General features: G+C 40.1%; 1 protein-coding gene across 8 annotated transcripts in view; it reads right to left on the reverse strand.

The window, feature by feature from the left end:
• Positions 1-27,505, reverse strand: part of OXR1 (oxidation resistance 1) — a 268,677-nt gene that overhangs the window by 57,780 nt on the left and 183,392 nt on the right. For 4 of the 8 annotated variants that reach the window (XM_038173761.2, XM_027452596.3, XM_027452590.3 and 1 more), the window contains exon 4: positions 6,271-6,353. In XM_038173761.2, the coding sequence (XP_038029689.1) occupies positions 6,271-6,353 (83 nt within the window). Of the gene's footprint in view, positions 1-6,270; positions 6,354-19,164; positions 19,468-27,505 lie in introns of those variants that run through there. The other 4 variants (XR_011807379.1, XM_027452597.3, XM_027452598.3 and 1 more) reach the window with 4 other exon arrangements.

Raw genomic sequence — 27,505 nt, forward strand, 5'->3', positions numbered from 1 at the left:
GACAAAACTACCTCTTTATTTCTACTATGTTCTATACACTGTTTTGAAAAAGCACGTCATCTGACTGCATATCCATCTCCTGCTCTTCACACTCTTCCTTAAAGACATGAAGAGCAGCATGTCTTGCATGTCCCATCAACTGGTGCTAGATCTAAAAGGTAAATATTCTTCACTTCTGCTTGAATGAATGAGCTGGGGCAGAAAAACTGGGGAGGAGTATGAAGGAAAGGTCACAGAGAATACACATTATAATAGCTTTTGGTTTGACAGTAGCTCCACCCTATACACAACCACACAGAAAACGTGTTTGGAACTGAAAGACCAAAGCACTCTATTTCAGTAACCATACTGAAGTGTATCATAGAATCACAGAATGGTTTGGGCTGGAAGAGACCTTAAAGCCCACCCAGTTCCACCCCCCTGCCATGGGCAGGGACACCTCCCACCAGACCAGGTTGCCCAAAGCCCCATCCAGCCTGGCCTTGAGCACCTCCAGGGATGGGGCATCCACAGCTTCTCTGGGCAACCTCTTTCTTCACTCAGAGGGTGGTGAGGCACTGAATTTCCTCCTAGCATATACCCTAAACCTCCCTTATTTTAGTTTAAAGCTATCCCTCCTTGTCCTATCACTACACTCCCTGACAAAGATTCCCTCGCCAGCTTCCCTGTAGCCCCCTTTAGGTACTGGAAGTCCACCATAAGGTCTCCCCAGAGCCTTCTCTTCTCCAGGCTGAACAAGTATTTAAGTAGTAAAGTATACATTAGGCTAGCCTGCTTCCAACCATAGTCTAGTTTGGACTGTTCCAGTTAAATTAACATATTCTACATAGCATAACATAATGTTTAATAGTAACCAGTAAAGTATCACAGGACACATTCATTCTTCACAGAAGCTGTAAACATTCTGCCAGAATGCAAGCGTACATAATTCAGTGTTAAATATTTAATCCCCCAATACTAACACATACATTTTATTAACGTTGTGAGAATAGCTGGTAAATACATATCCTATCTGCTGCAAAGCAAAAGTAGCATGTAAACTGTTAAATAATTGTTCCTCAAAACGCATTTCCCCCTTGAATGTTCCAGAGCTTAAAACTGAACAGAACACTAATCCCAAAATAAAGGGTATTTTTCAAGTTCTTAACTTTTTAAAGTTACATCATGTTAGCAAACACATGTTGACAGTACAGGAATTAACAAGCATAACTGACAGATAAAAAGGAACAAACTATATCCCTTAAATAGGGAAGCAAGTTGTCCTGTAACAAGTGCTAGAAACATCATGTACTTTGCAGACTATCATGCTTCAAGTGAAAACAGAGGTCAGTTTGGGATACTAATATATTTAACACTCACAAGTGGGAGTCAAATACTACTGGAATACTAGAATAATACTGACATTATTTTTTGTAAATGTGCATGTCAGCCTAAATTCACTAAAATGGGTAGTTATTGCCAAAGAAATGGCAGTAAACTATTTTGGAATAACTTCTGTGTTAGGACAATTCTTTGTAGAGGAAGCTATTAATGGTACACAGAGCAGCAAACACCTCTCTACTGGTATATTTGATGCCTGAAAGGACCACTGTACCACAGCAATTCAGTACCAGATGATCACATAGTTATGGATAAGTCACAATATTCTCATATGCCACTTTTAATTGGTACTAAGGCAGAAAACAAAAGAAAAACCTAACCAGACCAGATATTTACTACTTATTCCATAGACTACAACAAAACGGACAGCCAAATCACAAAGTATAGCAGTGTTTCCATCAGTTCTATATTTTACAGGTTTGCTGAAACTGCTAAATAAGATTCAAAACTTTGCCTAATTCAGAAGTTTGCTTTCACGTCAGTGTTGGAGGAAGACTCAGTTGTTAAGTAGATATTCCATGGGTATCACGTAATGAAAATATTTGAAATTTTACACTAACATTAATAAGTCAAAAGTATTCAGTTTCAAAACAACTCTTAAGCCTGCTAAGAGTGCATTCATTCTTCTCAGCTTTCAGAGGTCAGACCGGCTGGTGAGATCACTGAGCAAGTGAAGGTGTTTATCTTCAAATCACGATCATGAGAAAGGCAAACATAACCAAGCTTCCTTTTCTTATCTGGTTTTAAGGTTTGCACAGGTGAATCTAAACGCTACATTAAGTTTATCAGTGCTGGTGCCTGAACTTCCGTCTAGTTCTCCAATTCTTGGGCTTTCTGCCATAAAAAAAAAAAAAAAAAAAAAAAAAAAAAAGAACATCTAAGAGCTTAAAGAATAACTGTGGAGAAGAGTAGTTTAAAAACTGTGCTGGGTCTGGCTGGGATGGAGCTAACTTTCCCTGCAGCATCCCATACAGTGCTGTGCTCTGCACTTGGAGCTAGAACAGCAGTGGTATCACACCAGTGTTGTGTCTGCTGCTGAGCAGTGCCGGCACTGTACCAGGACTCCCTCCAAGCCCCCCAGAGCCAGGAGGCTGGGGGTGGGCAAGAGGTGAGGAAGGAACATCACCAGGGCAGCTGGCCTAAACCAAAGGGATATTCCCTAGCATACGATGTCGCACTCAGCAATAAAAAGTGGAAAAGGGGAAGGAGGAGGGGGGCTCTCGTGAAGACGTCTGTCCTCCCAAACAACCGCTACATGTACTGAGGCCCTGCTTCCCAGGACGTGACCAAACATGAGTCGTTGATGGGAAGTAGGGAGCAATTGTTTTTTCCTCCTTGCTTCCAACACAGCCTCCGCTTCTATGTGGTTCCTCCCCTCTTTCTCTTCCCTTTAATTAAATTATCCTTATCTCAACCCATGAGCATTTTTCTTTCCAGCATACTTTCTCCTCCCACCTCTTCTTTTAAGGAGGGGGAGTGAGAGAGCGGCTGTGGAGAAGCTCAGCTGCCCAGCAGGGTAAAACCACCAGAATAACTTATAGGCAAAGGAGAAACTCTCCATGGCATGCCACAGCCACCCTTAAGTTTTTTTAATCCTTTTTCACCCTCCCTCTTAAATCAATACTGGAAGAAAGGGGAAAAAAACAAATTCCTCCTTTCCCAGGAGAAAAATAAAATATATAAAAAAGCTTTCTGTACATTGTGCCTAGCTATTCAAACACTATTCCGAATATTAATATTAAAATATTTCCATAAGCATACTTAAAGTCCTATGCTTCATCTTCATGGGAAAGTTTCTCCTTCTAAGGGAAGAGAGGGAAGATGAACAATGGTTACGTTGTTTCATGATTTTCACTGAACAGCAAGATTTGTTCAAATACAAATAAAACCCTGATAAAAACCAACAACTACTGACACATGAAAACATTTTTCCCCTACAAACAGTCTGAAAGGGAATTGAGCAGGCTAGCTGGCGCCTTGAAGTGGTTCACTGCATATGAATTGGAGTTGTTCCTTCAATATATAGATTCAGGTATAAAGACTGAAAGGTATTGATTAATGAAAATCCAAACCCAAGAATCATTTATTTGGGATGCATGAGGCTGAACACACACAAACACTGTTTCGTACAATAACTTTTGGTATTAAAGGTCTTTTTTAAAGTGTAAGTAGCTCTCCTACAGCCAGTAGCAAGAGCTTCTAATCATCAACTCTCTATGAGTTATACAACAAAAGGCTTTTTTCTGCAGTTTCTTCTGCCTTATGCAGTCACTTACATAGGTACAAAAATAAGCCTGAAATTCTAAATTTGCAAACAAACAAACAAAAAAACAGTTTACAGATATGACTAGATACAGCAAGAGACACTGAAGATCCCAGTAGTCTATTTCACTTCCCTAGTAACAGCCCAATTCAAACACTCTCCAAATCATCCTGCCCCATTTGAGCAGAGGTACCTCCCATTACAGAGCACCACTTGTATTCATGTTTGCCACACACGCACCAGTAGACAAATGGCTTCAGTCACCCCTGACTAAGGTTCTAGCGTCTTTCAATTTAACAGTTTGGCAAAACTGTTGGCAAATTTACTTAAAAGCCTTATTCAAATATCAGTAGATTATCTGATTTTAAATGAACTTAACTGTCATTGCATTTCTACAACTGAAGTTTGTTTGTTCTTCCATTAACGTTACACATTTAATATATATGAATCAGAGTGCAAAAATTTGTTTTATGCAGTATTTCAGGGCTAGTTGTCTGAGAACCAGAAAGCAAAACAATAGCTTAAGAATATTATGAAAGAACTAACAAAAATAGAGACAAGAAGACCAGGAAGAGGGGTGAGGACAAAGGAGAGAAGAGGACACAACAACTTTGACTGGTGTTGTACCCAAACTTTTGGCAGTATCAGATCAACTAATTTTTAATAGGCCTAATTGCTGTAAGATGTAACATCAGGAAAGTGGAACTTATAAATAAGGTAAGAACAACTCCAAACATCATTTTAAAGTTAGTCAGAACATACAACAGATGAAGTAACACATTATGATGTACATTTTCCAAATCCCCCCAGATTGGGAAAAAGACTATGACAGCAGCAAGTAAAGAGGAGTCAGATGAGAACATAACCCTAGCCTTGAAATGAAGCATCACGAGAAAATAAATAAATAAATAAAAGCACAAAAATTCCTATGCATGTAGGAGTCTAAACAGGACGTAAATGCTTATGATGGTAATAAAATAGCTGCCTCAGAAAAGACAACCTTGACCATTCACAGCTACCCCAGAATTGAAAGCACAATCCACAATTACTCTTGAAAGGTATTAGCACACACTGACCACTACTCTACTCTCAAAATAAGCACATTCATCAAATCATTACAGCAATTAAACCTACGTGAATACTTGGAATTTAAGCCTAACAAACTTGCATCTGTTTGATGGTCACCATAAAAGCACTTGCCACCCACAACCCTTGAGCTAAGAAAGGATCAGAATTTCCTCCTAATTTTACCTTAAGAAGCAGACTTCATATGCCACTGCAGTTTTTTTTCTCAGCATACAATCCAACTGGTTTCTAACTAAAACAAACCAAAGAGTAAAGAAAATCTAGAGACTGGATTTAGCACTAAGTAACTGGGAAATGATCACTTCAGAAGTGTAACAGTTCAGTGGTGAGAACTCCAGCTAAAGACCCTGTCTTAAGACTCTGCTCTACTATAGATTTGCATGGAATTCATTTATTGGTAGCAGGTTCTTCTCATGATCTGGACCATGTACACTTCTTCATTATTTGAGGAGAGGAACACATCCTTAATCCCCCAGAGAGCTGAACAAACCAAATCAACATTTACTTTACAATTTTTCAGCGGCTGGAATTCAAACAGCATAAATTTGTTCTGAATTTCAGCTTCAAGAAAGCCTTTATTATAGGCTAGAATTCAGTTCTCAGTAAGAGGCAAGCTAATGAAATTCATCTTGCTTCACTACACATATCCTGTGCCTCTCCCCAGATTAGTATCACAGCCTTCTTAGCAGTTAAGCCATTTAGCTTAATGTAACATTAAGAGTTAAGTCTTCCCCATCTCTAATTCTTGAAATAAGAACACCAAGAGATCAAGTACAGACATTTATAGAAGTTCTTATTTTTATTTTATCCTGTCCAGCTTCAAAAGCATTCAAAAATAACTGCGATAGGCTTCCTCTGTTTTAATGTTAACCTTATAAGCATTATTTAAAGGCTTAATTATATTTCCACTATATAGCACAAGACAGATACTTCTCACTTCAGTTTCCCTTAGTAACCATAAATGTGAAAAGCTGACTGCAGCACAGTTTGAGGGTCATTTCAAGAACAGAACAGGCAGAGAAAGGCTCCATTTTCAGATACTGCTGGAAGAACAGATCCATACTGTAGAAGGTATAGATCTATGAAAATTATTAGAAGGCGGCTGGAAGGTCAGTATCAAGATACAGCCAACCCTCCCCCATCCCTGCATTCTGTTTTTTTCTCCTAGTGTCAACAGTTTATTAGCAATGCTGAAAGCAGGCAGCTTGCACATGATTTTATAATTAATGCTATTTACTGCTTCAAACTAGTTACATAAAACTGAATCATTCACCACATTGATTAGCTTGATAGTAGTACTATTTTTAGTTTTGTCTTGTTTTATTTTTGAAGAAAGCAGGCAACTTAAAGAAGTATTATAAAAGCATTAGTCAAGTACTACTAGCTGTCTAACTGCTGATTTAATTTCTGTTAAAATAAGTCAGATATACCAAATTATAAGATTAAAAGTAACGCACATCACTGTTTTGCTTATATTTAGTACTGAAAGTAAGTCTGCACTTGCTTTGCAATGACATTCTAATAATCAAACAGCAACTTACAGAATATTCAATAGTCCCTTTAGGCTTTTGAAAAGACATTCGTCGCCCATCTTTCTTGTCTGGGGTCTTCTTCTGGCCAGTGTCTGAAAAAAATTGAGGCAACGTGCGTGTTAAATTCATTTTCCTCTCTCAGTACTGTCACAGGCTGCTGACTACAGCCCCGTGGGCAGACATCTAATTCACCAGTTACACAGCTTGCTCTCGAACAGCCAGCCAGCTGCTAGAATAACGACTTCATTCCCCTGCAATGCTTTAAGAATCTGACCAATATAAACCACTGATAACTGAGAATCAATTAACTGCGTAAGTACTTGCTAGTAACCAGGAAGCTATTAATGAAGGAAGGCTAAATAGGTGACCTAGGCAAGCAACATTTCTGGAACTGCTGTTTTTAATTGGTTTTCTATTGCACCCAGTCTGCTTTTGTCGAGAGGGGAGATGATCTAGCATTCCCTGTGTGTATGAACTAATCTTTTTTAATCTTTTTTAAGCTAAATGGTGTTTGGTAAGTACAGAGTATTTAAAGTTTCTATGTAAAACAAAGGGAATTCATACTTAACTTCAGAATTATCCTGTTTGTGGCAAACGTGAAGTATGTACACCCTACGCATAAATAGCAGGATTCTATATAACACATGTTAAGAGCTGTTCTTTCTATTGACACATCTTATTTTGACAACCTCCATTTTGTAAGCTAATCAACAATTTGTACCTAAGTACCTTTTATTTTTTGAATAATCTGCTTGATATATTTATGACAAAGACAGTGTAAGAGTGTAATCACATGATTCAATAAGAAGCATTCAATACTATGTCTTTAAAAATAATTTTTAATATATCCATCTATGAACAAGTCTTGAGAAAAATCCCTTAACTTACAACTTTGTCACAAGGTCTCCACCTTCAACAGTTAAATATCTGCTATTAAGAAACCCAAAATATTTACACGAGATGTTATGTTTCCACACCACACTGGCATTAGTTACTGTTGTTTTGATACAAACTGCTGGTACCATAACTGAATATATTCAGTTGAATATTTCAAACCAAATTGGACATAAGAAAAACTTTACAAAATATATTCTTTTAAAACAGCTTCACATGCAAAAATTGAGAGCAGAAAGCATGCTTTATGTTTACATAAGCTGAGGTAATATGTAAGCTTGCTACAAACTTGCAGCAGCTTCTACATAACACTACTTTTAATTAGTATCCTGACAGCAACACAGGAAAAAAGATTAGAAGAATGCTTGTATGAATTTCATCTCCCAGCCCCACAAATTTCTGCATAGGTAGCTGAAACTATCAAGACACGAGAAAAAAAAAATACATAAGTTACATAGAAAGTTCTGCAGTGAGGAAAAAATAAACATCCAAGATCTAACACCTCAGCAATTATCTTACATTGCAACACTGGGCAAGCTGTAGAAGGCAATAATAAAAGTGATTTCTAGCCAACAACATAAGTCTTTCCTGGGGTGTTCTTCCTACAAGGAAATATACATTGGACTAATTCTACATTTTTATATATATATATTAAAAAGCAAGTCTGTACAAGAGTGCTCCCATGCCCACAAGATAAAGTTTGATATATAGATTATATTATGATGTTTTAATAGCTATAAACAATATTCAAGATGTTAAGCCGATTTTTAAACATCCTCTAGAAATTCTGAGTCTGAAAACTGTAGCTCTGCATCCTGCCGTCTTCATCCAAGACATTAAAAGACATTTCTTCCCTAATTTACTAATTGTAGATTTAAAAATTAAAAAAATACCTAAAAGAAGCCTTCATTACTGATGATATTAAAAACTTTTAAAGATGTCACAAATGTTTCCAAGGGAAGTTGAATCAACCAGTAATGAGTAAAACACACTGGAAGTTGCACCTAGAATGACAGCATACAACATTTTCCTCTTCCACATCAAATATTTTGTTGCCAAAGTTTCTGCCCAACCTTGCAATATGTGTGCTTCCTTGTCAAGCTGCTGAAGACTGCAAGGCCATTAGACTTACATCTGTGCTATATTTTCCAATCTTATCAAAACTTTGCCAGCAGTCTAATCATTTCTTGCCACAGAAGGCTGGTTCAAATACTCTTTCACAAGTCAAAGGATACACTGGAAGACAGGCTGAAGTCATTTAGGATCCCATACAGGCCTTAACCTATACATGGAACAGGCCTCTATTAGAACAAGCAAATTCTCTCAGCCCCCATCATTAGCTAGAAATACAGAAATCCTATACTGTAACTTATATACATACTTCATTTGTATACACCTCCCTTCCAAAATTAGGTTTCCTTTCTCTTCTTTCTAGCTTGTGCATGCAAGTGTCTAAAGAATTTCCAGACAGGTGCCCCTCAGGAGGTCAAGTTAAGTTATTCTCTCCTCTTCTGGCAAGGGAATAGAAGAATACAGCCTTGCTCAGATAATGAGCTCTGTTCCTTTTGCCAGAAATAAAGCAGAAAGGCAATTCCTTTCCAGAGCAGATGGATCTACTGTGCATTATATTCACAACATTTCAGGAAAATACTGGCAACCAGGGGGAGGGAAGGAGCCTATTGAAGGCACATATAAGGAAAGCAGATCCCAGGAGAACTCCCACCACTAGACACCCAAAAGCTCATGATCTACAATTTTTATGTCCCCTTCCATGTCTAATGCAGCAACCCCTTCCCATCCATCTGTGCCCACTTTGATCCTTTCCCTCTGATAGCATTATTTCCTCCTCATTACACGGATACAGGATGCAAATGCTTCACGTTCTACTTTGACCCAAGTCCCCTGGGTCTAGAAGCGATGGATGCAGGCAGTGCTGGGCTACGTGTGCACCCCCCACCCAGCCAGACAAGCACATGGAAATCACCATCAAACTCCCAGCCTCTACCCACATCGAGCACTTGAGCTGTCTGATCTTTGAGAATTCGTGCACGTCACCAAGAGCATCAGAAACAAAACCGGGCAGTATTTTAATTGTGAAAATGGGTCAGAGTAGCAGGGACATGTGTTCTAGTTCCCTGGTGGTACGCTATAAAGCCTCCAGCGATCTTGCTGAATGAAAGTAAACTCATCTTCCAGCCATCCTTGTATTCCTAGTGTGCTAGGAGACATGGGAAAGCCAACACAGCTGTCAGCATAGGATGCAGTGGTCTGAGAAGACCTCAGCAGCAGTGGGAATCACTCATTTTACTTATGTGAACACTTTGTGTTCTCAGACCACAGGTATGAGACCGACACCACTGACTGTGCTGTGTCACACAGGACCTCAAGAATCAGCCTAAACGTGTTTAACAAGTGGCTTTGTGGTGCAATATTCGCAGGTCTGTAGCCATGCTGTTTCAGACAAACAAGACGACACTGTGTAACATCTAAGTTGATGATTTAATTCTGAACTACCAGTTAGTAGGACTGGGTCTCTACAACAGCTTGATACCCTGAAGAGAAGGAGTACATGCATCAGAGCCGTAACCAACAACAGAATACTTGAACTGTGTATGACTTAAAAGACTACAACTAGAAGACAGATAGGTAGAGATGACAGCATCCAAAATGACACCAAAACAATATTTTGTCTGAATGCTGGATGCAAGCATACAGAAACTGATGATGAGTTTAGTGAAGCATTGTAGCGCAGTTATGTGGCAAGGTTTTGGTAACAGGGGGCTGCAGGGGTAGCCTCTATGAGAAGAATCCAGCAGCTGCCCCATAGTAGATAAGGGCCAGTTTCAGTCAGCTCCAAAAGAGACTCACCACTGCCTAGAGCCAGGCCAATGAGTGATGTTTGCTCTTCTGTGACAGCAAATTTAAGAAAAAACAACACTTGTGCCACAGCAGCTGGGAGAGAGAGAGGAGTGAGAAGCAGCCCTGCAGACCCCAAGGTCAGTGCAGCAGGAGGTGCTCCAGTCACACAGCAGCAGTTCCCCTGTAGAGAGGCCCCTGGTGGAGCAGGCTGTCCCCCTGCAGCCCATGGGTCCCACATGGAGCAGATCTCCACACTGCAGCCCATGGAGGAGCCCCTTGTAGAGCAGGTGGATGTGGCCTGGAGGAGGCTGCAGCCCATGGAGAGCCCCCACAGGAGCAGGCCCTGGGCTGGAGCTGCAGCCCGTGGAGAGGAGCCCACGCAGGAGCAGGGGGTCGGGAGCTGCCGCCCATGGGTGACCCATGCTGGAGCAGTTTGCTCCTGGGGGGATGGAGCTGTATGGGAGCGGTGCTTGAATAGCTGCTGCCTGTGGGCAGCCCCCACAGGCTCAGTTCGGGAAGGACAGCATCCCATGGGAGGGACCCCACAGGGAGCAGGGGCAGGGAGGGACCACAGCCCCCATTCCTGTGCACCACTCAAGGTGGTGAGGAGATAAAAGAGGGTGGATAGGAAGGTGTGTTTTTAGATTCTTTTCTTTCCTTATAATTTCTCTAGCTTGTTAGTAACTGGCAATAAGTGTTGCTAATCTCCCTATGCTGAGTCTCTTTTGCCCATAACAATAGTTGGGGAGTGATGTCCTTGTCCTTATCTCAAGCCTGGAGTGCTTTCCATCATATTTTCTCCACTTTTCCCTTTGAGAACAGGGAGTGAGAGAGTGGTTGTGGTGGAGCTTAGCTACACACCTGAATAAGACCACCACAAGCGTAAGGACTGCTACCTCATCAAGAGAACTAGAATAAGAGTCCTGCTTTCTAACTTATTTATACAAATTAGGAAAGAGGTTTTTAGGAACAGAGCTTCAGATAAGGTAATTTGAGTCTTAAAATACGTAATAGTAGCATCACTCATATGACATTTGAAGACAACTTAAGTTGAATTCCAACATTTACGGGTGGCTTCTACTAATTGCCTCTGTAAGGCCCCTCACCATTGAATTTTGGTTGACTGAAAGTACTTTCCATGTGGCACCGTCTCAAATCAGTATGACAAGGGTGGCATTTCTCATTTCTTAAACCATCTGCCCTGGCTTGCAAACTTCCCATTTTCAGTTTTCATGCTTCTAGCACATCCTTTAGACTTCTTGCAGTAAGTGCTGATAAAGAGAACAAGATTTGAACCAAGAAACACACAGTGCAGTGAAATACACCCAAGTAGAACTGCTTACAAATATCTTCAAGTTTTCCATGGAGTAAAATGTATTAATCTTTCTTTACTCCACTGTTTTTCTGCAATATCTAAAACACAAACTTTAAAATATTAAATAGCTTTCAATGATACTCAAACTTTGTTCTTTTACTAATGTAATTGTTATCAACAATTACACAAACAACTTTTTCCAGAAGAATTTATAAGCTAAACAAGAATCCTTTAAAAAAGGAAACAAGCCAACAATTAATTCAAATTATTTGCAGTTAGTCACTGAGCTTATTATGGTCAAGAAGATGTAATAAAAAAGTGGAGTTTTTTTTTTTTTTGCAAACAAGAACTGTGCATTACACAACATATACGTATGCATTTAAGAAAGAGGCAGCAGACTTGTTAAGTATTTATCGAGGAAAATCTTTTTAGAGAATATTAAAAAAACAAACAGCATGAGGTAGAAATTTTAAAAAATGAATCACATGAGGAAGTAAGGAAGGAAAGTAACCTTCCCTTGAAAGATTACCTAATAAGTTAGTATTTAGCACCACATGAAACAATTTCCTAATTGATAAAACAGAAGAATAGATGCTACATTTTTATTAGATTAGTTCTGCTCAGTAGCAATTACATCTTTGTAATCTATTTATAAAGAACCAAAAAGATTAAAATAGGAAATCTCTGTATTCCAGAAGGCTTGGTGACATGTTCCTTCTCCCCACCCCTGAGCTCCTAACAGCAGGGGCTACATCTCAGCAGAGCAGTTGTCTCATTGACCCTTCTCCTCCTCCTGCAGTTAAGTATGAACTATTATTTTCAGTTATATCCTAAAATTTTAGGAAGCTGGAGAGAGTGAGGGGGTGAAGAACAAGAGACAAACAGTAGCCTACAAGATGTTAGTCTACAGCTTTCTAGCTGAAGTTTTAGCAGTTCTGGCCAAGGCAGCACCATAAACAATGCCCCCTTTTGTCTTCTCCCCTATGCTAAGGAACTGCTTGCCACTGTGTAGTTCGGTCTTTCCTAGTAAGTCATGTTCTTGAAACCACTGAGATAAATGATAAATCTCATGACCATTTTGCTCATTTTTCTTAAATGCACAGGCCCAAACTAAATGCATGAGACCTCAGAATGATGTTGCAGTATTAACAAACATATCAAAACAACTTTTTCCTGCAACATGGATACAACCCCGATTTAAGTTCATTTCGTGATCCTCATAACACAGGACCCTCTAGTCAGCTGTATAGCATGTAGGCAGAAATAATTAACTACATGATTTCAGGACAGAAGAATAATCAGTAGAATCAGATTTAAGGTATCCTGTATTGGCAGGCCACTTCCTGAAATGGTTAGAAGACAGAGCCTGCTCCATGCATGACACTCCTACTACCTACATCACACTGGCTTTTTCTAAAAAAAAAAAAACAGGAATACTTCACCAAGTTTTCTGATTATGCCACAGAATGTGTTAATAACAGTAAATTTCCTCCAATGTTTCACCTAAATATATACGTATGGAGTTTAGTATGTCAGAGCCTAACCAGCTGCAATCTCCACTTACTGTAGAACCTTTTGGCAGGCCAAATAAATGTACATGTATGTAATAATGAAAACATGCAAGTCAGAAAATGATACTCTGAGATTGAAAAGGATGTTAACTTACAAGCATTTCTGACAATAGTCTTTTAATTTCAGATATTTATAACTATTTTGTTGTACATCAACACAACAGCAAATACACAGCTTGAAGGGCAAGCAATAAATCCAGTTAACCTTAGCTCACATCTTCATGATTTTACACTTCACCTTGTCATATTTAAGACAATGGTGCTTACTTTTTTCAGGAGCTCAGAATCAGTTAGCATATCCTAATGATGCAGCAGATGATGTGCTGTAAAATGACGTGCTCTAAAACTGCTCTGCAATCGTGGAAATAGATCTACCATGCATGTGAAGTTATAATTAACGCTTCTGTAAATACTGTATTGTACAAGTTTATTGCATTAGGCTTGCAAATGGCATCTAACTGGGGGGACCAGTCAACATATTATAGGGTTGGACTGCCATTCAGAGGGGCACAGACAAGCTGGAGGAATAGGCTGAAAGGAACCTTATGAAATTCAATTGGACAACAGTCCTCTATGTGGGAGGAAGGAGTCCCTTGTGTTATAAAGGCTGGCACTGAAGGTCTGACCTCAGCAGAACATGAGCTTCAAAACAGTTTTAATGTTAGAAACTGGAATTAATCAGAAAGATAGCAATGCAACATGACACAATAAAACAGAAAAATGCAATACAATCAAAGGATATCATTAATAAAATAAATTGTACCTATATTATAAACTAATCTAGCAGATAATTGAAATAGAAACAAAACTTTAGTAAAACAACTAATATATCCTAATGAGTAGTAACAACTCAATTAAGAAGTATTACCTATGCCAAAAACTAGTTAAACAGGGAAGTGAAATAGAAACTAGCAGAATGGAGGGATATACTTATGAGGACCCAATAGACTAGCCTTAAAAGGAACTCAATCACATATCAGCAAACAAAATTGGAAGCCAACAGCAAGTCAGTAACAAAAGTCAAAATAACATTAGGAATTCTGTAGTCCCAAATCCTGAAGAAGCAAGGTGAAATGTAGTAGTACAAAGCATAAGGTGAAGTGAAAGAACATTTAACATCACATATCCACTGAACACTCAAAAATTTCTGATATAAACTAGTAGAGCACATTTGGAAGAAAAGATTGTGCATATATTAACATATCACAAGATGACTGAGTCACCAGCCCAACACAGGCATAAGAAAATGTAATCTCTGAATGTATCAACTGAAGTATTTTCAGACATGATAGAGAAACAATGTATTTGTAGAGGGTGCTGGTGCATTTTACACGTGCTTAATCTGGATCAGCGTGTACAAGAAAACACAAGAACTGTGTCAAACTCTCCACTTTGAAGCTTCTATCGTGCTTTATCATATATCTGTTAAACTTCATCCCTATTAAGCATTTAACTTTTAAAAAACTAAGTGAAAAAAATACCCTACTCTATTAGGGCTTTAATCTGAGATTTAATAAATTAGATATTAAGTTTCACAGCAGGACTTCAGAAATGCACTGTAACTTGGCCCTGAATATTTCTTTCTACTTGCACTGCTGTTACCTTCACTATAGTACAGAGCACCTACAGGATACATGGCTTACTGGAAATACTGCATATTGTTATCAGTCAAGAGCTGATACGACAAGAAGTGTAAATAAACCCACAGGCCACATGGTTGAAAAAACGAACTATCAAATTCAGCCTGGGTGAAAGAGGAAATAATCACAATCTCTTAATAGAAGGCAACTAGAACAATTTCTGACAAACTATGAGGATGTTCTGAATGACTGATTTTCATTTCTTTAACTTCTGTACTTAAAAGATATATTGCAGGAAGGCTGCATGTGCAGTTCACCTTCTCCCTCCATGAACTGACTGCAGACAGAAGCGAGGTGAGGATGTCTTGAGAAGGACTCCAGGTGTAGAAGCCTGCACTCAGGATCAAAGTGTTACCTGGAAGAAATCTGAAGTACATCTATTCCAACCTCCACTTTACAGCAGGACTACTGTCAACATCAGATCAGGTCAGCTAGGGCTTGGTGGAGGCAAGCCAGTAAGATTTCTGAGTTACGTAAATTACCCTGTAATCTGTCCCAGTGACGTTCCACCTTCCTTGTGAAGTTCTTGTTATGTCCAGATTGAACCTCCTAAGCCCAAACTTGTGGCTGTTGTGCCTTCTTTTATCATCTGTTACAACTGAGAAGAGCATGGCCCTTTAAGCAGATGTAGGTCACTCTCAGATTGCCCCTAAGCCACCCTGATGCTTTGCAAGGCTAAAGGCCAGCTCCCTCAGCCCCATACAGGTTGTATATCCTATGCCCCTAAATATACTGGCACTCTTCTGCTGTACCCTCTAAAGTTCCTCAGCAGCCTCTTGAACTTTGCTGCACAAAACAGGAGTTTGCATACTATCTCACCAGTGCTACAGAAAGGAAGCAAAATAACTTTGAGCAATGCTCTCCCTTCCACAGCAGATAAAGGAAACAGCATACTAAGCTATGGGACATGCTGTTGGCTCATTTAAGTAATGTTTGTATGGTTGAGACTCAAATTAAACTGGATGCTCAAGTTAATTCTGCATTGAGGATTACCCTTAATCACACATTCCCTAAAGCCCTGAGTTGCATCTTAAAGCAAAGAAAAACACATGAAATTTCAGCACACTAACACCTGCAATATATACACCAATAAACAAGACAAAAAAGATACACAGCTACCATGCTGTGTGATGTGGTTGACGTGGCTGGGCAGCAGGGATGCCATCCAGAGGGACCTGGACAGGCTTGAAAGGTGGGCCTGCATGAACCTCATGAGGTTCAACAAAGCCAAGTGCAAGGTCTTGCACCTGAGCCAGGATAATCCCGAGCAGAAATACAGGCTGGGTGGAGAACAGGTGGAGAGCAGCCCCGAAGAAAAGGACCTGGGGGTGGTGGTTGTTGAAAAACTCAACAAAAGTCAGCAACGTGCATGCTTGCACCCCAGGATATGTTTGATTTTCTGAGCTACAAAAACAGCATGGCCAACAGGTGAGGGAGCTGATTCTCCTGCTCTACTCTGCTCTCATGAGAACCCACCCGGAGTGCTGCATTGAGCTCTGGAGCCCCCAGCACAAGGAAGACACAGACCTGTTGGAGCAAGTATAGAAGGGCGCCATAGAAGCGATCAAGTAACACCTCTCCTATGCAGACAGGCTGAGGGAGTTGGGGTCGTTCAGCCTCAAGAAAAGTCTTGGGGCAGACCCTATAGTGGCCTTCCAGTACCTAAAGGGGATTAAAGGAAAGCTGGAGAGGGATTCTTGGTCAGGGAGTGGAATGACAGGACAAGCAGCAGTGGTTTTAAATTATCTGATCTATATCTATAGATTAGATATAAGGAAGAAAGTCCTCTCTTAGAGGGTAGTGAGGCACTGGCACACATTACCCAGATAACCTATGGATGCCCCATACCCAGGGGTGCTCAAGGCCAGGCTGGATGGGGCTTTGGGCAACCTGGTCTGGTGGGAGGTGTCCCTGCCCATGGCAGGGGGCTGGAACTGGACAGGCTTTAAAGGTTCCCTCCAACCCAAACCATTCTGTGACTGATTCTGTTCTAAAGCTTGTCAGTAAATCCAGGCCATACGCATAAACTGGCTTCTTCTAGAAGTTATCAATTACTATTATCAACTACCTTTAGAAGTGGCATTTTAAAGCTTACATGACTTCTTCCTTCGAGTAATTACAGACTTAAATTATTGGTAGCACCTTTGTTAGAGCTGGATGCTTTCTCCAGCACCTGTGTTTCTCCTTACATTTTTATCCTCCATGACACTAATTAAGAGACAGAATGCCTTCATCAAGTTATTCCACCAGCATTGCTGACACAAACAACCAACTGGTCAGACAGGTTTACAGCCTCCCACGGCACTATTCAGCCTCCCAACCTCTCCTTCCTCCCTTCTAAGAAAGAGCAAACTGTTCAGCACGTACCTGCTGAAGGATATAGGCTTGCAGCAGTGATTTGAGGTACAGCGTTCAGCCAGGATAACTTCCCGGAACTTAGAAACCTTACAGTGCACTGCAGCTATTAAACTGCTTCAAAGGCCAACCAAAAAAAAAAAAAAGCCTGTAGAATTACTAATATTACAAGAACAAAATTGAGATACTTTAAGATGTAAAAATAAAAATAGTTTTAAAATAATTAAAAAAAGTTTGGTTTGTTTCCAAAATTAGTTTTCACATTTCACAAGGAAGTATGAATAAGCATATTTATGGAAGAACTATTCTAAGAAATAACAGAGTCATTAGTGAACCATGTAAAGAAAATAATCACCAGAAAGATCCTTCTAAAAGTCACAGGTGGGGGGAAAAATGCTAGAGTAATAAGTATGAATCCAGAGCACTGCATACAGACTGAACATTTGGAGTAGTTAGTGTTTGCCATTACAGTTTGGATTAGTGTCATGGGACCCATATCTAATTAAATTGAAATTCAACCTCTATTTAATTGTTGTAATCATTGTCACAGCTTCCATAGCACCTACCACCATAGCACAAACAGTCTGTGGAACCCAGCAAGTGTTTGCCACAGGAAGACTTCTGAATTCCACAAGAGTTTGTTTCTGCCTATAAGCAGCTGAAACCCTGTGAAGGGACAGTACAGAGCCATGATCTAATGACTTCAGCAGTAGTCTTGGCCTAGAATTAACCCAAAGTATAGTTCTGTCAGAAAGACACATCAGATTCTGTATCTGCAGAAATCCATCTCACATTCCGGAACCATACTCACCTTCTCACTGATGCTAACTTTAAATATTATACTATAAAAGAATGAGGAAATACACTTTGTGCTAAAAGACAGAGGGGGAAAAAAATGAACAATATAATGCAGTCCAAATTAATCTTTTGTGCCAGAGCAGGAGGAAAAAATAGCCATAGAAAGCTTCCTCCTCCAAGTCTTCACATGAATCAGCAGCTGAACACCTGGCCTTGTAACTGACTGAAGACCAAAATATGTCTGAAGTGTTTCACTGTCATTTTGATTCTGTGAAAGAACAATAGCCTCTGTTAACAAGCCCTTAACATTTCGTAGATACCTTATTGGAGGTTCTTTATCTCACTGCTGAAACAAGTTGCTGTCTCTTTCACACCCTGTTACACCTTTAGGCTGGGGGCCAGAGAGGGGAATGAAGAAAGACAAGGTAGCACTGCAAACATCAGTGGTCAGCTATTACCCTTTCAATATAAAAGGCATGATCCAAGACACACAAGGAGTTGTTATCTTCACATCTCATGCTGCATGGGCACTTCCCTTGCCTATTACAGTAAGTAGCAGAACTTACTTCTGATAAAAAAAAGCTCTTTTACTTACTCCAAATAACCTGAAAGAAGAGAGCAATAAAACTTCAGCATTACTTTTCACTAGAGGCCTGACTTCAGACTTACCTACAGACTATGGCAGAAGTGATCACCCACTTAGGGCAGGGCTGCTGAGGACAGAAAGCACAAACAGATTGCCTGTTCCCTGAATACTGCTCCTCAGATTTTTAGAAAGCATTTTCACAAGCTCAGCTTCATGTGGCTTTCTTCCCCAGCAGTCCCTAGAGCATGCTACTTTTACTAGTCGAGGCAAGGCTTGTTTCTTTCCTCCAGCTGGCAGCATTACTTCCCTAGTGCCCTCGTGGTGGAGGCAGAGGAGGACCAGGCGAGCAGTGCCCACCCACTGCCCACCCCTCTGGGTTCTTTGTAGTGTTTCTTGCCAGCCCCCTGCCCACCTCCCACGAGGGAGCTACCGTCTCACAGTGACAGCAGACAGCATTATCAAGATTGGGGTGACACAGGACCAAAGAAAAGCCCTGCCCACCCCACCTAACCCCCAAAAGGCAGACGCACTATTTCTGCCCTCAGCAGCACCCCAGCTGCTTCCAAGCGCTGCAAGTTCTCCAGGACCACCTGGAAGACAGAAACCACTTTACACACACCCGGGAGAGCTCAAACCAAGCAACTTTTCCCCACCACACACACTTTATGGAAGTACCAGGCAGACACACAGGAACACAAACACCGCAGCAGCGCCCCCAAACCCGGGGGCATTGGTCTCACCGCCCCCCTCCCTGAGGGCAAGGGGCCTCCCCCTGCCTGGCGGGTGGGCACCACCAGCACCACGCGGCCCTCTCCTCCTTCCTCCTCCTCACGGAGCTCGGCAGCCACCCCTAGCCCCCCGCTTCAGCCCCCGTCCCCCCGCTACCTGGCGGCGGCTCCGAGGCGGGGTGCGGAGCCCCGCGGCCGAGGCCGTCCTGGAAGCGGACCTGGCGGAGGCCGCCGGGCACGACCCCCCAGAGGCGGCCGGCGGTGCCGCGCAGCAGGCGGCTGCCCTTGCCGGTGATGGCCGTGAGGTAGTCCATGGCGCCGGGGCTCCTACCGGCCGGGGGGGCCCATGGCCGGGCCGGGCTGAACACGCAGCTCCGCCGGCCCCGCTCCACAACTTGGGCAAACTTCGGGGCCCGGCCCCGCCTCCATTTAAAGGCGCCGCCATTTGGAGGGGGGGGGGGAGTACGAACGGCCCGGAGCCGTAAGGGGAGCTACAAAGTGGGTTTATCCCCCCACCATGCGTCAGGGTTTCTTCGTGTTTTTTTTCCGCAGGAGGTGGACAGGGGGAGTTTGGGGGCTCTCTTCTGTGGTGCCTGGTGGCCGGCAAGGCCCGCGCTGCTGCCGGCCCCCGGCAGCCACAGGCGGAGCGGTGCCGGCAGCTCCCCGCCCGGTCCCGCTGCCAGAACGCTTGGGACCTTACTTCCTGGGGGTCTCAAGCTGACTTACCGCCACCTACACATATATATGAATTTATCTGCAGTTTTGGGGGTTAGTTATGTTTTGTGCAAGCCTGCTGCTTGACGGTGTTGTGCCAGGAAGCCTTCTGTTTACTCAAAACTTTCGTGTCTCTGCTTCCCTTCGCTAGGAAGCACAAAACCCGTGAACCAAGGCAGTCCCTTACATCTTGTGGCAGTTGTGGACGTTAGGGTACTTTAGCACTGCAGCTGTGACGCTATCGGGTTTTGCTGTTTTGCTTTTGATACTCTAATCACCCTCCTACTGCCTGGGAAGCCGCTTTCCTCATTGTGCTAGGCCAGCCAGGTCCCAGAATCACACGATGGCCAAGGCTGGAAGGGCCCTCTGAAGATCATCTGGTCCTACCACCCAGCCGAGCAGGATCACCTGGAGCACATTGCACAGGATGGCGTCCAGGTGGGATTGAATATCTCCACAGAAGGAGACTCCACAACGTCTCTGGGCAATGTGTTCCAGTGCCCTGTCCCCCTCACCCTTTTCCCCTTCAAGTGGCAGCTAACTGCAATACCTGCACTCAGCCTTTGAACTCAGCAAGCCACTTCAGACTTCTAGCAAAACTTAATAAATGCACAAATGTTTCTTTCTTTTTGAAAATGTCTTGGTTTGTGGGGTTCGTCTGACTCTTGCATTCTTTGTGCTTGCACTTCTTGGGACTTTTAGGGTTTGAAGAAGTAAAAACGGTTAGAACATACTCCAACGTTTTTGTAGATAAAGATATCTCTAGACATTGTATCTGATGGTTGACGTAGGGCTTAAGATGTGCATCCTGCAGATGTCGAGGCCAGAAGAACAGTAAGATCATTATATTTACTACCTGTGCCATAGACCCTAAGAACACAGAACTGTAAGTTAATGTGCTTCGATTCCAATCAGAGTATGATGTAATTATAGCTGCAAATGAAAGCATTGTTTAATAAAAAATGCTCTTGTTGAGCCAAAACTATTGTGTACATGCAGAACAGAGGAACAAAGTGCTGAGCTATCTCAACTCCTATTCACTTGTAGCAGCTGCTCAATTAAATCAGAGTTTAATGTCAGCATTTTGGAGTGCTGATTTCTGAGAGTTACTTGATGTAAATAGTGCACTCAAATCAACCCTTCTACTTACTACTTAAATCAGTTCTTTCTCAGGAGATAACGATGTTCATATTGATGTTCAAGACTTTTTTATTATTTTTTTTCCCCAAAATAAAACTTTTTCACTAAAACAAGAAATTTGCAGCAGAATTTGCTTTCCCTCCCTCTACCCTCTTCCCCTCACCATAGAACCTGCCAGTAGAGATGAACATGTAATCTGTCTGTTCCAGTACTAATGAATAAATAAGGAACTACAGAGTTACTACATGGTCCAAGTACCACCAGGTGTTTAGTATATAAACTATCCTGCCTATCAGATCTGTCTTGCCCTAAACACTGTAATTAGTTTTCATTTCATTTCAGTGTTTTTACTGTCTGCTTTGAAGAAACTATGGTTGGTCTTTTTCCGTGTTGATTCTATTTTAAAGAAAATTCACCTATGTTTTGCACCAGGAAGAAGCTTACAACTGTGGTGCTCAGCCCTTTTGAAACTGAGCTGGCTTGTTCACCAGTGGTCTAGCCACATATGCACCTCTGTTATCTATGACATATATTGACTTATTATATTACATAGGCAATGTAATATATTAACAATGTAATGTTAAGCTAAATCAAATAAATATTTTCCATGGTATTTTTTGATAATTTTTACACTTAGATTGATTTTGAACATCTTTACAGAATAACGCTTCTTTATATCTTTATGTTCTCAATGTCTAGAAATAACAGAATTCTGCTGAAAAGGACTAATGAGTTTGTATGTGATCTCTAGGTGTGCAAAAAGGATCTTTCCCCCAAGGATTATTTTCTAGCCTGTGGTATTGGCGCAGAACATGTATCTCTGTAGCTCAACAATCATTTGAAACTGGCCCTCCAAAAGAAAGAGCTGGTCCTACCTGCTCTGAATTGCTTGTGCTTGTTACCACACTACAGTGTGAGCACCAGTGTTCATTTGGCCAGTGAATGAATTGTACAGTAAAACAGATCCACTTAGAAGTATCTTTTAGTTTAGTCAAAAGTAACTAAGCATATATATAAATATTTTTTTTTTCAGGGTTAATATTATCACCAGGTAGATCTCCAGATCTGTTTCATCCTGCAACTATGTGTAAACACCTGTGGAATCACAAGTTATAATGTAATGTAAGAGTAACTAGAAGTGGCCGGAAGATAACAAGGGGAGGGAGGAAGTTGCAGGCCTCTCTATCTCGTCAGTGTTTGTTAGCTCAAAGTGATAGTGAAAGTATGGCATGAGTATATACCTTCGTGTCAGTATTATGCAGAAAAATACCTTCATTAACTACAGAAATGTCTGACAGAATATGTTTATATTTATGATGCAACACCTCATAATGTAGTATGCTAATCTATTTCTGTAAATAAAGGTACAACTGGTCTTGTAGCTAGATCTCATTTTCCAAAGTCCCAAAGTAGATTCACAGTGAGAGCAGGCAGAAAGCTTCTTGAGCTGCATACTAAAAGAACTGACAGTGTAGGGAAGAGAGAACAAGGATCCGTTTTGATCCAATAGAATATAACACAATGAAGAAAGAAATGTTTTTAAGGTGTGAACATAGAATTATATATAAAAATATTTTAAACAAGAAAAAAAAAAAAGATAAAACTGTGTAACAGCAAGTGGTAGTGACCTATAATTTCTTTGGGGACAGATCTGTTGCTTGCGAAAATAAGTGCTAATTGCAGCAACTAATTCCAGGCAAAACGCCAGCAGATGCTGTGCAAATTTCCTTGGGTCTCAGACAGTTCAGAAGCCTGGTGTATAGGATATGGGCCTCTTGCTGTTCATCTTGCCAAATTTACAGTGCTACCAAGCTGCAGACAAAATGACACTAGGCTCTAACACAAAACCCCTATTTTATCTTGTGAGAAACAAGGTTTATGCATGCTTTCTGAGGAGAAAAGCTTGACTTTAGTAATTTGGCAATCAGTCAGAATTAGTGTTCATTTGTATATAAGCAACCTATATGCAACTATGTAATTTTGACAGTCTGAACCAAATGCCTCATTTAAGCTTTATTACTCATTCTGGAGGCACCTGCTCTCATTTGATGCTATGATGATGCTGTTTGCCTTTGTTAAGTATTCTAAATTACCGTATCTGGTCAAGACCCTACCCATTTACATGGCTGCAAAACCTGTAATGAGTGGCTAAAATAGGGATTTGAATTAGAACATGCATAAAAGTTTTGCCTCTCTCTTACTAAAATAGATTTCATTAAAAATTAATGTCAAGTAATTCAAGATTTATTTATTTTTTTCCTTCCTAATGAAAAGGATAAACTCTTAAAACAGAAAATCACGGACTGCAGTCTGTTTCCAATGCTATTTCAGTAAAAGACAAGTACAATGCGGAATGCATATGCGGTCCCTGAAGGAGGAACCAGAACTGAGGCATGCAGAACTCCCACATTCTCAGGCACATTTCCCTGTTAACCCACTAATTTGAATGATGAAGTATGGAACTACATAGTTCTAGAAGCAAAAATGGTTACACAAATCAATTTTTTAGAATGTTCAAATAGTTCCAAAGTTCAGTGTCCCTATAAACTTGGGAGAAGTTGATAAGGTGACACTGAGTAAATGGGCATGCTGAAAACAGGTTCTTTACTGAGAACTGTGGGTTAGGTGTGTCTGTCCATATGGGGTTTCACAATGCTACATGCTCTTCTCAGGTTAGACACTGAGCAAGAAGGAAGCTACCAGCATCTACATAATAGCTTCAGAAATGGTAAACCTGGAGTCTCAGGCTTCAACAGGTAGGGATATAGTTTAGTTTTTCCTAATCAGCTCCTTATCAGATTAGAATGAAATGGGGATCAGTCTCCATCTCAGCCATTGAAGCTGATCACTCTTCCTTAGAATATGTAGCACTGAAAGGACAAGACAGAATAAACATTGGGAACAAGGGACTTTGGCATTCCTTTGTTGTGGACTGCAATACTTCCAGTATAGCTTGTGTATTTGATTATTCTTGAAATAGCATTGAAAAAGACAGGACCCCATTAAAGCCTCTCTTAGGATAGTGGCTTTCTCAGTACAAAACTGAGTCAAACACCTATTTTATTTGTATTTGAAACTTGGCTCAATAAATCTTTAATTTCTTTTTGTAGAAAACAAAAAACAAAACATGTCTAGACAACTACACATTAGGTTTCTCCAGGCTGAGGTAAACATTTGGGTAGCTGTCTTGGACCTAGGTACCTCAGTCTCCCCCTAAAATGCATTTAAACATGAAAGTACACAGTCCTAAGCACTGCTCCTTTTAGGTTTAATTTCATAATATTTAAGTACTATAACATTTGTTATGTTTAGTTTTTGTCTTATCAAATTAAGAAGTTTAAAGAAGACAAGTCATTCCTGTCAGATGCTGCTGCAACACCTGACCTGTTTGTGCTTTGTCTGTTCTGATAAAGGTTGCGGTTACATCAATTTTATGTTTTTGTTTGTTAGGTTGGTATCTATCCTAATCCAAGTCAGACTATTGAGGACAGCCCAACAAATCCTTTTGACTAATTACAGTAACCTCTGAGGAGAAGGCAATTTTTGTTTTTCTAGATAGATTTTTAAAATCTTGATGCCATAACTTCAGTTAGATAGTAAAGGTAGAAACACCATACAAATACAACATACAATCAAATCTAAGACATTACTGAAATAGAAAAAGGGCAGAATTAATGTTTCCTGTGCTGACACATGTGACACAGTCATGAAAACGTATATTAAGCATATGAAACTCAACAAAAGTGAATGTAAAGTGAGTGTATTTTACTCCATAATATAAGTGTAGTCTCATCTTTCAAAATAATTTGATCAGATTTCAAAAGCATGCCACAATTTTTGACACTTCTGGAAGCACAAATTTTCAGCTGCATGTGGCCTGATTTTTTAGAGCAATTAGGTAGATAGCAACCTTTGTTTCCTTCAGTTACCTACCTTCCCTGAAAAATGATATCCAACTCTCATCTATGCTAAAAGTATTTTTCAAATAAAAAGTGACAGAATTAGTGTAACTAAAATGTATATTCTAAAACTAAATCTGTATTTTCCTTATTTTCCCAAGGAATATTATGGATGCTTAGATGTAGAAATGTTCCACACTACAATAACATATATCAGCGTTTGTTATAATATCTGTTCTGCACTACAATAACATATATCAGCATTTGTTATAATACCAAAGATATAAACATGGAAGTTTTCAAATTTGTCCCTGAAGACAAACACATATCTTGCTGTGACTTTTCCATGTTTATGGCAGAACTTCAGTTTCCAGTGCAATTACACAGCTGTATATATAGTCTACCTTATCAAATAAACATGAAATAACCTCCAGGTCTTCAGTTCATACTTATTTAATAATAATAATAGCTTATTATGAAGGGAACATTCTGTTCTGTCCAGGAAATTTTCTGAAAATTAATTTAGACCCTAAGGGATATGCATGCACAGGCATGCATATACAGACACCCATGCAGTTTAATGATGCTCGATAGGTAGAATAATAGTGGAACAAAGTTAATTTTCAGTAGGCACAGATGTGTCCCTGTCTTTATGTCATCATCTTACTGACATTTTGTTCTTTCATCATGAGTTTTGAAACTCAGTGTGGAAAACACTGACAATGTAATTGGTAACTCTAGTATTTACTAGCTAATCCCATTCTCCACAGACATAATTTATACAAAAGATAAATACTGCCTATGAAAGCAGATCAGAAAATTGATTATTCATTGGATATTTGAATCCTATACAGTCTTTTTTTTTCTTTTTTTTTGTTTCCTTTTTGCAGTACAACTATAACAATTCTTTCCTTAACACACTTAAATGCTTATCATATTTTTATCATATTAAATACTTATCATATTTTTAATGTACTGTATCCCCCTAAGGAGGTTGCAGAAACTTTCTCAGAAGCGATAGAACCAGATTCCAACTCGCCATAGACATTTTTTGCATTGCCAGATTGGTTCATACTAACATAAAACGTCCCTCTGGTAGGATACTTACCGTTGTAGAAGCTCCATTCTGTAGTATACCACTTATGAAGACTAAGCAATCATGATATAACTGAGATTTCAAACCAAATCACTGATTCAGATCATTAACATAAAAAATATCTGCTTTATGATCAGTGTCTTGCCACCTCCTGACCATCTGTATTCCACATATTCAGAGCAAGGTTCAGATACTTTAGAAAGCCTGTCTTGGGATGAAAACCTCACATTAGTAGCTGAAGTGATGAAAAGGTTCTATCTGTTTGAAGGCATAATTGACTGCTTGTCACATGCTCACATCATATTCAGTTGGCACCAAATCAACTTTCTAGTTCAGAAAAGATTTTGGCTTTTAGTTCTAGGTTTTTAGATTTAGTTGCAGCTTTCAGATATGAAGATAGAAGGATCATTCTCATGGTTCTGAACAAAATGATTCTACTCAGACACCTCGAAAAAGCAGTTAAGAACAGCTAATGAGCAGCCTCATAATGCCAGTTCTAGGAATGCCATCTGAAGAAGAATGATGTTATGGAGATAAATGGGCCAAAAATATCATCAGAATTTACCAGGAGCCTGAATAAAAGGCTAATGGCAACAATTGATCCTGGCTGCAATTTTCTTCTTGTAATAAGAGTTACTGATTTTCTTTTTTACTTGCTCCTGCTTAGGCAGTGCATTTGAGGATTAAGGATTAGATGAAAAAGTCTGAATTCTGTTCCGTTCTTTGCTACCTGATTCTTTGTTGTTGTCGCTCTTTTCTTTACATAGAGTAAGTAAGTGAAAGCCTTTTTTACGTACCTTTTCCTGAGATGTATAAATCTGTGTGGGACATTCCTGAAATTTTCTTTTGAATGAAAACCAAGAAGGAGTATGTTGATTATTAGGAGGAAGTTCAGCTTTTTCCTTCTTGTTAAATCTTCCTTCTTAAGGAACATCTGCTCTTTTTCTCCTTCCCTCCCCCACTGGCACCACATCACAAGCATATGCCTGATTCATTTGCTCCCATAAAATCATGTATAAAACCCATGGAGGTTAGTCACTCTGTCCTTTTGGGATTAATTACTACAATTTATCCTGAAATATTAGATACATTGCTTCTAGCTAGCTAAAACATTTGAAGGCTATCCATTACTGTGTTATCGCTGCATTAAGAAACTATCATATATACATTATTTTTTTCAACCTAACATTTCTCAGCTTTACAGTACTCTCCCCTCCCTCACATTTTAGTATCTTGTCTTTGATTACCATCATGGCTTTCCTCAGAGATCATGTGCAATGTTTTCTCTCTGGCATTCAGCCACATTTAGCTGCAATGCTGTATACACCACTGAGAACCTATGCACATACACAGCTTTAAAGATCCTATATTTACCTCCAATTCATTTACTTCTCTTTGTTTAGATAGACTCTTCTGCAGCCTTCATACAGAATGCCTAATGGAATATCTCTCTGTCTTCCTTTTATTTCATCTGGGGATGAAATATTGTATACATATACTATGTAAAAAAAAATAATAATAACAACAAGGAAACACATTTGTTTTGATAGGTAAGTAATAATTATCTGTCAAGATTTTTTTTTTTACTTTTTTACCTTTACTGAGGATGAAGACTCAAAACTGGTAAGTTATTTGGCTCACAGAAGTTA

Source organism: Anas platyrhynchos, chromosome 2, assembly GCF_047663525.1.
Source record: "Anas platyrhynchos isolate ZD024472 breed Pekin duck chromosome 2, IASCAAS_PekinDuck_T2T, whole genome shotgun sequence".
NCBI classification, from domain to species: Eukaryota; Metazoa; Chordata; class Aves; order Anseriformes; family Anatidae; genus Anas; species Anas platyrhynchos.